This window comes from Rattus rattus, chromosome 10 (genome assembly GCF_011064425.1).
Source record: "Rattus rattus isolate New Zealand chromosome 10, Rrattus_CSIRO_v1, whole genome shotgun sequence".
Classification (NCBI taxonomy): Eukaryota; Metazoa; Chordata; class Mammalia; order Rodentia; family Muridae; genus Rattus; species Rattus rattus.
Genome location: NC_046163.1, coordinates 63,371,327 through 63,385,768, shown reverse-complemented (window position 1 = coordinate 63,385,768; position 14,442 = coordinate 63,371,327). Strand labels below are relative to the sequence as shown.

The window sequence follows — 14,442 nt, the reverse complement described above, 5'->3', positions numbered from 1 at the left end:
TCAAAGCCTGGAACCCACTGAAGGTGGGAGGAGAGAACTGACCCCTCTGACCGCACACACACACCATCCACACACAAAAATAAAAGCAAAGCATGCTTTATAAAGACTCACAGGTTCTTGGGGCTCTGTTTCTTCCCATGCTCCCCAACTATCATCTTCCCAGTTTGATGTTTTACCTAGAGAGAAAGAGAGAACATAAAATTAAAAAGCTTAACATATTTTTAATTTTTTTCTCTAAATATAACAAAAATTTTTTTGGTTTTTTTGGTTTTTGTTGTTTCTGAGACAGGGTCTCACTGCGGAACTCTGGCTGTTCTGACACTTGTTACATAGACCACGCTGGCGTTGAACTCAGAGATCCGCTTGCCTCTCCTCCTAAGTGCTGGATTCACAGATGCTTGCCACATCTAGCAGAAGCAATCTCTGTATGATGGCCATGCTAAGGAAGAATGTGACTGCGTAAATTGTTACCTCAGGATTTGTCATAGACAGTATGAACCAGGAAGTACAGAACCTACTTGATTTACAAATCTGTGTCTAGCAAAACTGTGTACAAGCTACTAAAATCTTTAAATACTGGACATGGAGTAGATCCATGTTTAATCAAATGTGAAGCTGAGTTTAAAAATTAATCTGGGTATGGTAACACATGCATATAATTATAGTTCTTGGGCAACAGAGGAAGGAGGATCAGAAGCTCAGAAATTCAAGGCTGGCCTTGACTACATAGCCAAATTCGAGGACAGTCAGCAACAAATACATAAAATTTCAGAGATAGTTTCAAAGTGAATTGTTCTTTCTTCTTTTTTGTTTTAGTTTTAGGTTTTTTGTTTTGTTTTGTTTTGTTTTGAAAACAGGTTTTTCCTCTATAGCCCTGGCTGTCCTGGAACTTATTCTGCAGACCAGGCTGGCCTCAAACTCAGGGATCAAACTCTCTCTACCTCCCAGAGTGCTGGAAAGGTATGCACCATCACTGCCCAGCTGAATTGTTGTGTCTTGATAGGTCAAGGTATCTTGTGGCGACAACCTGAATTCTTAAACAAGACAAGCTCCCGATTCCACCCTTTTCTGATAATCTTATTTCTTACACTTGGGATAGTCTCCTTAGATTAAAACATGCTCACTAAAATATGCAACAAGAAATTAAAAACCTCGGGGTTTGGAAAGCACCATCCCTTGGATCACTCATGTTGATTTTATATAATTTGCTCAGAATTTACTCAAAGCAATAAAATTATCATTCTCAAGCAATCAGAGACAAGGATGAGATACTCTATCATCCCAAATTAAGTTAAAAACCATTTGAAGTTCCAGAAAACTCAGGCCTGAGACTCACATTGCAGATGTTTTGCTTGAATTTTATCAATTTTTTATTTATGAATGCATTACGAAGTACCTAGTGCTTGTTCAAATCCCACATGCAGCATTTCCTACCTCAGAGGAAGCAAATTACCTCATCTGTAAGCTTTAGTTTCCCTGAATAGTACCTCTGAGAACTGCAGGGCTGCAGAAGGACTTAGCAGAGTACTGAGGGGCTCTGTTCTGATGCTAAGTTCTCACTGCTAGTTCTCATCATGACGTAGCCATCAAACACAACAACTAGGAAGTAGAAATAGAATATATTTAAGCAATCAGCTTTCAAACCCTGGGAGAAAGTCAGCATGGAAGATGAACAGGATCGTGAAGATTTAGAGAAAGCAGCAATGAGAACGCTCACTTACACACTTGGCTTTAAAAATTGCTGAAACAAAGGAGGCAGAGATGATTTCCAAGTGCTACAGTCTGGAACTTGGAATCACTGCTCAATTAGTTTGTACTAACAGCAGTCTAATCTTCAGTACTTAAATGCCAAATAATTACTTCCTAAAATCCAAATTTCACTGCTAGGCATATATTAAGTCCTAAAATAACACCACCCTTTGATTAAAATCACATGGCCAACAGATTTCCAGATACAAGTCAATTAAGTCAATTAGCAATTGCTGTTAAATACCATGTACCCGACCTTGTAGGAGGAGCTAAGGAAAGTACAAAGGCATTCCTTGGTCTTAAAGAATCTATCTTATGTAGGAGGTGAACACTTAACTATGGTGCACAGAAAGTGCTGTGACTGTAAGAGAGACACTTCACAGGTATACACATGTGCATGTACGTGCGCATGCACACGCACGAGCACACACACACACACACACACACACACACACATACACACACTTGTGAATAATCACCATCATTATTCCTTTTTGCTTTTATTCATCTTTATGTGTGAGTATATGTGCACATGTGTGTGAGTGCCCATGGGGGCTAGAAGAAGGCATCAGATCCTCTGGATGGACAAAGACAAGGGAAACATTTGGCAATATCATCCATTAAACTCTGCCTCCATTCTTCTTACTACATCACCAAAACAAACAATCTCACCGTGGGTTGACTGTGACAACGTAAGTCAACCTAATCATTTTAGAAGCCAGGCAATGATGGCGATGCCTTTAATCCCAGCACTTAGGAGACAGAGGCAGGTAGATTTCTGAGTTTGTGACCAGCCTGATCTACAGAGTGAGTTCCATGACAGCCAAGGCCACACTGAGAAATCCTGTCCTGAAAAACCAAAAATCACAAAAACAACATAACGGTTTACAAAATGCATTGTCTTTTAAATGAGAAATTAAAGTCCATGGTTCACATTAAAAATTGCTATAAAATTATGCATGTATCAAATTGCCAGAACATCAAAATGACCTTGCAGAATAAAAGCCCCACAGGAACCACTCACTCACTCACTAATTCATTCATTCATTCAAAAAGTAGCACACACTACTCGATACCAGATCCAAAAAAAGCTCTTTCCAAAGAGCTCAGTTAAAGAACATAATCTCTGTTGAATGCACAACACTATAAAAGGGATTTTATATTTCCTTTATATCGTTATAAAAAGAAACTGACTCAATTCACAAATGACTCATTCAGTCAAGCGGAAGCAGCAGTTGTTTAGATCTCCTGCCCCTACAGAGATCCAATATCTCTTCATGTTACAATTTAAAACATGCCAAAGAGATGGCCCTGAGAAATATGTTAAGAAATCTGTGTCAATGAAGGCTTACCCACTTTTCAGTGCCTTGCTTCCTGGCCTCTCACTCCACTTTAAATACAGAAATCTAAAAATCCAAATCTAGGATCCACATGAGGAGGGTATGTGGTATTTGTCTTTCTGGGCCTTTGTTATTTCACTCCATATATTTTCCAGTTTCATCCATTTTCCTGAAAATGTCTTAATTTCATTTTCCTTTTGTGTTGAATGATAATTTCATTATACATATGTGTCATAATTCTATTAGGCGTTATGAGTTGGTGGGTGTCCTGGCTGGTTCTATTTTCTCTCCATTGCTTGAGCAACAGTGGAATGGATGTGCGTGTCCATCCTCGTATACAGGCCTTTCACTAAAGCCCAGAGTGCTATAGTCCATCATGTGATAGTTCTAGTGTTAGTTTTCTGAGAACCTTCGCTGATCCCATAGTGGCTGTGCCAGTTTAGGCCCACTGCCACCAACGGTGAATGTGGGTTCCTCTTTCTCCTCACCCTCACAAACAGTTGTCTTGATAACAGCCATTCTGATTATAGTGAGATGAAGTCTCAGAGTAAGCTGAATTCTAATTTCCCTGACGGCTAATGATAATGAACACTTTAAAAAAGGTTTCTTGGCCACTTATATTGTTCTCTTGAGGACTGTTCAGACCATTCTGCCTGTTTTCATGTACTTAGTTTTTTGAGATCTCTGTATATTCTAGATATTAATCTTCTGTGAGATCTGTAGCTAAGAAAAGGTTTTTTTCCTGCTCTGTAGGCTGCCTGTTTATTGACAGTTTCAGTTACTTATGTTAAATAGAACATTTTAATTTCATGGGGTCCTATTCACCAATTATTAGCCTTGTTTCCTGAGCAACCAGAGTCCTTTTTAGAAAGTCCTTGAGCTGTACACATCTTACAGAATATTCTCTACATTTTCTCCTAAATGTTTCAGAGCTGTGGGTCTTCTGTGAGGCTGTTGATCCATTCTGAGCTGATTTTGTCTGTGGGGGTAGTTAAGGATCTAGTTTTGTTCTTCTATGTGTAGACACTAAGTTTTCCCAATGTCATATGATGAAAATGAGGTCTCTTCTCCAGTGTGCATTTTTGACATCTTTGTCAAAAATCAGGTAACTGAGAGCTGCTCAGAGCTCTCCATTGCACTGATCTGTGTTTAGCTCCAACACAACTGTTTTCATCACTGTGAGCCCTGTGGTAACTGTGAACCCAGTGTGCGGCTCCTCCATTGCTATGTCCTGTGGTAACTGTGAACCCAGTGTGCGGCTCCTCCATTGCTGTGTCCTGTGGTAACTGTGAACCCAGTGTGCGGCTAACTGTGAACCCAGTGTGCGGCTCCTCCATTGCTCTGTCCTGTGGGGACTGTGAACCCAGTGTGCGGCTCCTCCATTGCTGTGTCCTGTGGTAACTGTGAACCCAGTGTGCGGCTCCTCCATTGCTGTGTCCTGTGGTAACTGTGAACCCAGTGTGCGGCTCCTCCATTGCTGTGTCCTGTGGTAACTGTGAACCCAGTGTGCGGCTCCTCCATTGCTGTGTCCTGTGGTAACTGTGAACCCAGTGTGCGGCTCCTCCATTGCTGTGTCCTGTGGTAACTGTGAACCCAGTGTGCGGCTCCTCCATTGCTCTGTCCTGTGGTAACTGTGAACCCAGTGTGCGGCTCCTCCATTGCTCTGTCCTGTGGTAACTGTGAACCCAGTGTGCGGCTCCTCCATTGCTCTGTCCTGTGGTAACTGTGAACCCAGTGTGCGCCTCCTCCATTGCTCTGTCCTGTGGTAACTGTGAACCCAGTGTGCGGCTCCTCCATTGCTCTGTCCTGTGCTGACTGTGAACCCAGTGTGCGGCTCCTCCATTGCTCTGTCCTGTGGTAACTGTTTGCGGCGTCCGGTGCTCTGCTGACTGTGAACCCAGTGTGCGGCTCCTCCATTGCTGTGTCCTGTGCTGACTGTGAACCCAGTGTGCGGCTCCTCCATTGCTGTGTCCTGTGCTGACTGTGAACCCAGTGTGTGGCTCCTCGGCTCCTCTTCATCATTCTCTTACTCAGGGACGCTTCAGCTAGCCAGGGTGCTTTGTGCTTTCGTGTGAATTATGACTTTTGGTTTTTTATTTCTGAGAAGGATGGTGCTGGAATTGTGAGCAGGGTTACAATGCATCCATGAGCATGGGAGGCTTTCCACTTACCAGTGTCTTCCTCAGCTTCTCCCTTCGGTATTTTCAAGTTCCCCATAGAGGTCCTTCACTTCAATGGTTACCTTTATTCTAAGGTTAACAATCTTGTTTGTTTTTGAGACTATGGTGAATATGCTGTTTCCCTAATTTTTCTGTCTGTATAAAGGAAAGCTATTTCTTAAATACGTGTAATGCTGTACCTTGGCCCTTGCTCAGTATTTACCAGCTCTGAGTGTTCTGTAGAGTCTTAGGAGATTCTTATGTGCAGAGGCATATGCACGGCACAGAAGAGGGACTCCCCTCCCCCACCAAGGCTGAGGAACACTTGCCAGTGTGAAATGTGACAAGGGCGTAAAATGACTGAAACTAATCTCCACGTTGTCTAGAGGCTCAGTTCTACATCTTCCTTCTTTAACCTTCCCCAATACTCAATACTTTCCTTGTGGAAATCACTTTTTATATTTGAAAAATGAATCCTCTGAATAGTAGCCGAATCTTGTATCATAGTTATGGGGGGGGGGATTGTTTCAAGTGCACATAAACGAAACCTGATCGTTTTAAAAGTATCACTTGAGCACCTGTAACAGTTTCAATGCACAGTAAAGAAAAATATACACGTGCCTGTTTATCATCGTGTTCTGCTTCATAGTTAGCATTTCTGAAAGAAGAACATACAGCTTAAGGATGTGCTGCACTGTCCAACTGCTAAAAGTAAAACAAAAGTGTCCTGTCCTCCGTGTCCTCCAAAGACAGGATGTGACGCTAGGTAGATGGTAATAATCACTTTACATGTAGTCATATATCACATCTCTCATTTCAGACATGTGTCTTTAGTATTGATCATGTCTGCCTACTGCACTCAATAAATCTAGCATGAAAGAAGAATGTTTGGTCATGGGAAATGCCAACCCTCTCCAAATGAATATAAGCTCATTAAAATCCCAGTATGGATTTGATTTTTAAAACATATTAAATTCTAAAGCTCAATTGGGAGGAAAATATTTAAGACCATTCCTGTCACATTCTTGAGAGATGAGTAACTTGGCAGAGACAATCTATGGCATTAAAATGGACAGCAATCAATAAGTATGACAATAAAACAGAAGACAGTTCAAAATAAAAGCAAGCAGCAACTGTGGCTGCGCAAGACTTGCGTAAGATCACGCCAGTCAGCATTCCAGCATGGGTGAGCAAGAGACACAGGGCCTCACCCCACAGAGAGCAACGGGCACTCAGTGGCTGCTGAGAGAGGAAGAGTCAGTTTCTTTCAGAGCTCGCAGCTCCTATGGTTTTCCATAATACAATGGGTGGCCCTAACCCCATGTGCATATGGGCAGCTCTAACTGTACTCAGTGGGCTATAAAGAAAAAAAATAGGACATGAGGTTGGAAGAAGGACATGGCGAGATCAGGGAGAAGTTCAAAAGTTGGGGTGTGGGTGTAATTAGAGTAGATTGAATATAAGTATGATGTCTTAAAGAACAGAAAGATAAAATAAAAAACCTTAAGTTCCTTCCCATTAGTAAAGCTAAAGACAAATGACAAACTAATATTAATATGTTCAAAATAAAAGCGTAGAGCTTTTTAAAACAGTTCTATACAACAGCCATATATAAAAATCAAATAAAAAATAAATCAGACGCGTGTAAGAGTTCAAACTATGAAGCTACTAGAAAACATAGGAGAAACACTTCAGAACATTGTTGTAGGTAAAGATATTAGAGGGATAAGATAAAAACAACAACATCAAAACCAAAAACCAATCCAAGGAGTAACAGCCAGGAAATGACAGAACTATGGTAACCAAGGATTGTACAGAACTCAAGCAACTCAATAGCAAAATAACAACTATGATCCAATTAAAAATGAGCAAATGGCCCAATGGGTAAATGGTACAGACAATGGGTAAATGGTATAGCCAATGGGTAAATGGTATAGTCAATGGGTAAATGGTACAGACACTGGGTAAATGGTATAGCCAATGGGTAAATGGTATAGTCAATGAGTAAATGGTACAGACACTGGGTAAATGGTATAGCCAATGGGTAAATGGTATAGCCAATGGGTAAAGGGTATAGTCAATGGGTAAATGGTACAGACACTGGATAAATGGTATAGACAGTGGGCAAATGGTATAGACAGTGGGTAAATGGTATAGACAGTGGGTAAATGGTATAGACAATGGATAAATGGCATAGACAATGGGTAAATGGTATAGACAATGGGTGAACAGCACAGACAATGGGTAAACAGCACAGACAATAGGTAAACAGCATAGACAATGGGTAAACAGCATAGACAAAATGCCCAGGAAGTGTATGGAAAACTGCTCAACAGCAGTAACTGCCAAATCAAAACCATGATAAGAGGAGTTTTTATGGAAAAGCTGCAACAAGAATGGAAGACTGGCGATGTGGAGAAACACTTGTGGTGCGCATATACATTAAGTCACTACAAGACAGTACAGCTACCAGAGAAAATGGCACAGAATTCTTTTCAACTCTAGCAAAGGAAATCAGCAGGGTGAAGAGGTATACTCCTGTGTTGATTGTCGTTCTGGTCAAAATAGCCAAGATACAGAATTAGCCTGGAGACCTATTGATAGATCAATGAATACACAAGCACAGTGAAGCACTATTTGACCATTAAAAACGAGTTCTCATTCACAGCAATACAGATGAGACAGGAAGGGCATAATGCTAATGAGTGAAGTCAGATACAGAAATGCAAACACTGCGTATTTTCCTCACATGTGGAAGGTGGAAAGTTTATGTAGTCACAGTGGTTCCTGTCTATAATCTCAGCTCGTGGGAGACTGAGACAGATCTTGTAGAATTTAAAGGCAACTTGGACTACATAGTGAGCTCTAGGCCAGCCTGAGCCAAGTAGCCAGTCCCTGTCTCAAAACAAATAAATGAAAACATTTATTTCATAAAAGCAGAGAGGCTAAAAGAGTGGTTGGCAGAGGCTGGTAAAGGTGTGAGAACAGTGACCGGGTGGGGGGTATGGAGTGGGGGGTGGAGGAGTGCCGAGAGAGGGGCTGGCATAGATTTGACAGTGGCCATGGGAGAGACAGAGGAGGTGTGAATGACGGAAGGAGTGACTGGTTTTCTACCCACCAGTACAATAACGACAGGTGATGTTACTAGCTGTGTATTTCAAAGTTGCAGATAGGATTTTAACTGAACAGTATGCACCCAGGAGGTGAATTCCCAGGAGGTGTTCAATGTTATTAACCAAACAAAGAGGCTGAACAACACTCGAGTGACCATTTCCTCTTGATAAAAACTTCTCTGTAAGTTCTTCCTCTTTTAAGGACATTGGTAACTGTTGAAATTTCTACTAATGGCCTGCTTCTCTGTGGCAGATCTCATACAATAATATTTACCACGTATAAAAAGCTGATATTCAATATACTTGTTATATCCCATGATGCAAAGTAAGCCCACTAAAGGTTCCAGTAAACAGTTGACTTGCTATTAGCTCCGGCAGTTACCGATGCTTCCTTCTCTTTTCTAGAAGCGTGCCAACAGGAAACAACTATTACCTAAACTAAGAAATGATTTACTTTTCTTCCCAACTCAAGCATAAGCTTCAGAAACTATAAAACAGCTTCACCGAAAACTGTGCCGCTGTGTAAGGGGGCTCACGCTTACCCCTGAGGACGACACAGTAGTAAAATCAGATCTCATGTCTGAAATAGGTATCTGCTTTCTAACTACTGTTAACAGTTACTGTTAATTGAAAACACTGGTGTCTTCGTTGTGGTTTCTACTCCTGCAATGAAGCACTAGGACCAAAAGCAAGCTGGGGAGGAAGGGGTTTACCCAGCTCACACTTCCATCATAGTCCATCTTCGATGGAAGTCAGAACAAGACTCAAACATGGCAGGAACCTGGAGGCAGGAGCTGATGCAGAGGCCATGGAGGGATGCTGCTTACTGGCTTGCTCCTCTGTAGCTTACTCAGTCTGCTTTCTTACAGAACCAGGACCACCAGCCCAGAGATGGCACCACCCACAGTGGGCTGGGCCTCCCACATCCGTCACTAATTAAGAAAAGGCCTGACAGCTGGATCTTGAGGGAGCATTTTCTAGACTGAGGCCCCTACCCCTCTGATGACTCCAGCTTGCATCAAACTGACATAAGCCAGCGGTACATTTGGGAAACAGGAGAGTTCAAGATCTTCATTCACTATTTACTCATGTTTTTATTTTATGTATGAGTCTGTTTTGCCTGCTTGTGTGCCTGGCTGCCCAACAGCCAGAAGACGGTGTCGGGTCCCCTGGCACTGGAATTACAGGTGGTTGAGAGCTACCATGTGGTTGCTGGGAATCACGCCTGGGTCGTCTGGAAGAGCAGTAAGTGCTCTTAACCTTTAGCCATCTCTCCGCGCCAGAGTTCAAGATGTTTTAAAGCTACAAACTATAGTCTTATAATCAATGATGCAGAATAACAAAAAGCCATGTGAGTTATGGTCTGTGGGTTTGGGTGTCCAGGTAGCAGTTGTCATCTACAGCTGGTATACACGTCGAAAGCACTATTAAAGTACGGTTAAGTCAAGTGATAGGCTTCCACAATTCACAAGTAACTACATCTTTTGTTTTACATCTCCTCTTGACATGAATTATGCTAACAAATGAATTCTGTATCTGACAGAAAAATTAAAATGCCTGCAGGAATCTTGCTTCCCAGTAAAATAGCAAAACTTAAAACAGCAAAGCGAAGAGAGGCGGCCGGCCATCAGCAGCCTGTCAGATCCTACCTACCCGCTCTGCTAACGTCACTTTGCTCTCAGTTGGTTCTGAGAACTGAACCCAGGACCTTGCCGCATATGTGCTCTGCCCCTGGAACACACCTGTAGCTCCTAGCTTCACCTTTACTTTATACAATTTTCACTGTAACAGAAGTTTTAAGTCGAAGTTTTTGTGATGCAAAACTGGACGCTTAGTAAAGATGGCTCCGTGGCCCGGGGTCATTCTAAGAAAGTCAAGCACGCTATCTGTATAAGAGTTATGGCGTCAACTTTTATCTGTAAACTAAAGCTTCATTTAACACAAGTTAAATTTAATTTCTGTAAGGGGGCTGCTGGTTTTTTACTTCCCAAATGAGTGGATTTCAGCCATAATAATGGCAATAAGTACAAACCGAAGAATCTGATTTAAAAGTGCAATAGCGGGGTTGGGGATTTGGCTCAGTGGTAGAGTGCTTGCCTAGGGCGCAAGGCCCTGGGTTGGTCCCAGCTCGGAAAAAAAAAAAAAAAAAAAAAAATTAAAGTGCAATAGCCTATAGACAGAGTCCAAGTTCATTTAGATGCAAGGTGATTGCATTCCCAGCTGGCTAGACTAGGATTGGCTCTGCTCTTCCCTGTACGCCCCGTATGGCCTTGCTCACAGACAAGTTCACTTTATGTCCTTAATCTGTAGAGTTCTGATTTTTACAGTTTTCCCTGTACTAGGAAAACTATTACAGTCATAATCCACACTTGGCTTTTAATTAAAAACGTAGTCTCAGTTTCAAGGCCATATTTTAAGGCTCAAAAGTCACACTAAGTCCTGAGGTACCACAGGACAGTGCAGAGCTAGTGACGACACACAATGCTATGTCTGAGAATAAGAGGTTGGAGCAAGGGTTTGGTGAGTGTTCAGAAAAGGCTGCTATGAGGAGCTGACATTTAAGCTGACACTCAAAGATGTGAGTAGCACACAGAATTCTGTAAACAACATCCCAGGCCCAGTTAACAGCAAGAGCAAAAGCCTCAGGTGCGAATAAGCGTGACTGGGTCTGCACTCCAGCCTAAAAGAGGCTGGACGGGAGAACAGGTTCTAGGACAGCCTGGGTTCACAGTAAGTCCCAGGCTACCCAGTGCTTGAGTGTGACTCTGTCTCAAAGCCAATGGGCAGAGAGGCAGAAAAGGAAGCAGCAGGAAGCAGACCTCAAGGGTCTTAGAACCCACACAGGAATTCTAGATTTTAAAAGACATTTAGTGTGTGTTTGTGTGCACTCACCAACACACGTCTGTGCCATGGTGTATGTGCAGGGGTGAGGGAGCTTGCAGGTGTCAGTGCCCTCCTCCCATCATATGGGCTCTTCAGATCAAACCTGGGTAGTCGGGCTTAGAAGTAAGCACTAATACCTGCTGAGCTTTCTCACTGGTCCAGAATTAATGATTTTTAAGTTAAAGTACAATAAGAACCAGTATGGATTATAAGGAGGAGAATGTGAGAAAATACAAACACACACACACACACACACACACACACACACACACACACACACACCCTAAAGTTTACCAGGACTATTGTTGAAAGCTAATTAGAAGAAGCTAAGAGGGGGTTGGGGATTTAGCTCAGCGGTAGAGCGCTGGGTTTGGTCCCCAGCTCCGAAAAAAAGGAAAAAGAAAAAAAAAAAAAAAAAAAAAAGAAGAAGAAGCTAAGAGGGGCCCAGAAGTAGGCCCAGGCTGAGACACGGTGGCCTGGACTGGGACGGTGGCCAACAGTACAGAGATGGGATCCTCTTCTCTACATCCCGTTTCTCACCCCACATCAGTTGTCCTTCACAACCTTCTTCACTATCCGCCTTCCAATTCCTCCAACGCCCTACACCCACACTTCTGGCCACTGAAAACAGTGCTAGGGTCCCAGTCACTGTCATCTTCCCCACACCAGTGGGCACTTTCTTAGTCCTATCTGACCTCTGCCACATTTTCAAAACTTCTGACCACCCCTTAGTGGGATCATATCCTCTCCTTCAGCTTCCAAAACATTTCCGTCACCTGGTTTCTCTCTGCTACTTTCCAAGAACCTTTATCAGACTCTCCAACTTTAGTCTCTCTCTAAGGTTATATCTTCTGTAGCAAGTTCAAAACACAATATTTAGCAATCCTATAGACTGAAACCACACTTCACACTTTAAATGAATTAACTAATGAATATCCTGACTCCCGATGCCATAGCAAGTGTTGGATGTCTCTACTGTTCGAGCTTTACCTGCTCACTTGGACAAACCACAAGCATTTCAGATATGGCTGTCTTTCTCTCTCAACACACATGCCTGCCAAGCCATGTAGCATGTTAGGGCACCCTCGTTCACATGCGATATTATCAGGGAATCACAGGTCCTACAAGACAGAAACTACCAAATTTAAGTGGCATGTAGCAGCAATGACTGGAACAGACTATTCATTCCTAATTTGATATTTTCAGTCATTTTTCAGACAGACCCAAGCTGACCTTGAGTGTGAGGCCGAATCCTCCTAGTGCCCTGCAATAGCTACTAAATTGTGAAAGGGAGAGGATTTTTATTACTGGGTTTTATATCACCACTTTGCTATAGCACGAAGTAGCAAAGCTAAGGAGCAAAATGGTTTTCATATTAAAAATAAAAAAAGCAGCACAAGGTACCCTCTTTCAAAAGGAGAAACAAAGGCGCGTATAATAAATCCTCAGGTAATATACAGCATCTAATAACCCAGCCTTGGGATTTATACTCCTGAAGAAGGGCTTGTTAACATTCTTTGATGGTAATAACAGGTGCTGTTTCTCACCTCAATAAACGCCAATTAACTTTCTTAGACCATGTGGCTGTAATTTTTAGAACCTACCCTGGATTCTCTTTACCTCCTAAGAGGTTACTTTTCTTATTTGGGAGTTTACTCACCACCTTAAAAAGCCCTTCACTTGCCAATCGGCCATTTATTCCGTCAATCCGAATGACAGAAGAGAGATGGAAGAGGGTGGGGATGCTAAGCAGAGCAAAGGCCACAGTCCCAGGGATGGAGTGGGATGGGAGTTGGGGACAAGCACAGGGTAGAGGACTGACCTTAGGCAGGGACTGGGGCAGGGGATGCGATCCCGGAGCAGGTGGTGGGCAGAGGGAGAAGACGTGAAGCTGGAACTGGGAAGGAGGGGGTGGGGAACGGTGACAGACAGGCGACAGGACGCGAGACGCAGAAAGCTGAGGCTGAGAGAGACGGGACGCCGAGGGGAGGCTTTCGGCCGCGTCCCGGTCGCCTGGACACTTACTGGGGTCCCTCCTCAGGGCGCCGGGGGTCTCCTCCCGCAGCTGAGGGAATAGGAAGTCGCGCGCGGACTGCAGGTCCTGGAAGGAGCAGAACTGGACGATGGAGCAGGCCATGGCTGCAGGGACCCCGCCTCGCGGGGCTCGTGGTCCCTAGCCACGCCCGGCCCACTCTACCCTACGGCTGACAGCACGGAGACCCGAAAGCTTCAGCCACCCGGGGGGCGGGGACGCCAGACCGGAAGCTGTCAGCACTCCCCGCGAGGCGAGGGTGATGCGCATGCGTAGCCCGCCCCGAAGCTGCGCGTGCGCAGGCCGAGCGGGAGCGGAGGGAGGGTGCAGTCCGGGACATGTGACTCGCGGTGCTGTGGCCGAGAGTCAGACGTGGCTCCTGGCTGCTGTCTTAGGTCCTCGCCCTTACGCGAGCTTGTCCCGTCATTCTGGCCTTCCTCCAAAGGTGATCTAATTGGACTTTGCGGGGGCCATCGAGTCACCCAAACAATCTTGTTGGTGCGCTTCTACGGACACGACCTAGATAGTTCACTGAGGAGGCTGTTTAAGCTGAGTGAGGGCAGGTGCCTGCGAAAATATAGGTGCCTTGAGAATTTCGTATATATTTTTTTAATGTGCACGACTATTCTCAGCATGCAATATACAACTGAACCTCTCCCCCAACCCCAACCACCCCTCCAAAAAGTCTGCCGCGCCCATACCTGTAACCCTCCTTCCTACCTCAGAAGTCTGAGGCAGGTGGATTTCAGGCTGTTGAAGCCACTAACCTGGGCTGCAGTGTGAGACAGTGTCTTAAGTAACAAAGCTCTGGAAAACAGCTCCATAAGGGGTCGTATTAATTCCTCCTATTAATTGCCAGGGCACTGTGAGAGCCCGATGTATTAGTATGACTTGCGCTGTATTGGATCGTGCGTTTTAATCATCCATTTGCTTTTCCATCCGTTGGTTCAACTGCCCAACAAATATGTTAGTATTTTCTGTACCAGCCACACTCTAGGCACAGGGCTTCAGGACAAAAGAGGACACACCCCCACAGAACTAAAAAGCTAGTGACTACCACAGGCCAAGTGAAGCAATTACTCAGCTAACTAAAATTGAGAGAATGCTAGGCGGGAAAGAACAACACTGATGGCAGAACGAAACCAGGATGGCTGACCGGATACTTT

General features: G+C 43.8%; 1 protein-coding gene across 1 annotated transcript in view; it reads right to left on the bottom strand.

The window, feature by feature from the left end:
• The window catches only part of Rab3gap2 (RAB3 GTPase activating non-catalytic protein subunit 2), a 72,782-nt gene extending 59,273 nt beyond the window's left edge, over positions 1–13,509 (bottom strand). The window contains exons 1-2 of the mRNA XM_032915048.1: positions 13,270–13,509; positions 112–176 (exon numbers count right to left, since the gene is read on the bottom strand). Coding sequence (XP_032770939.1) covers positions 112–176; positions 13,270–13,381 — 177 coding nt within the window. The 5' untranslated portion in view covers positions 13,382–13,509. The remainder of the gene's footprint in view (positions 1–111; positions 177–13,269) is intronic.
• Between the last annotated feature and the right edge of the window lie 933 nt (positions 13,510–14,442).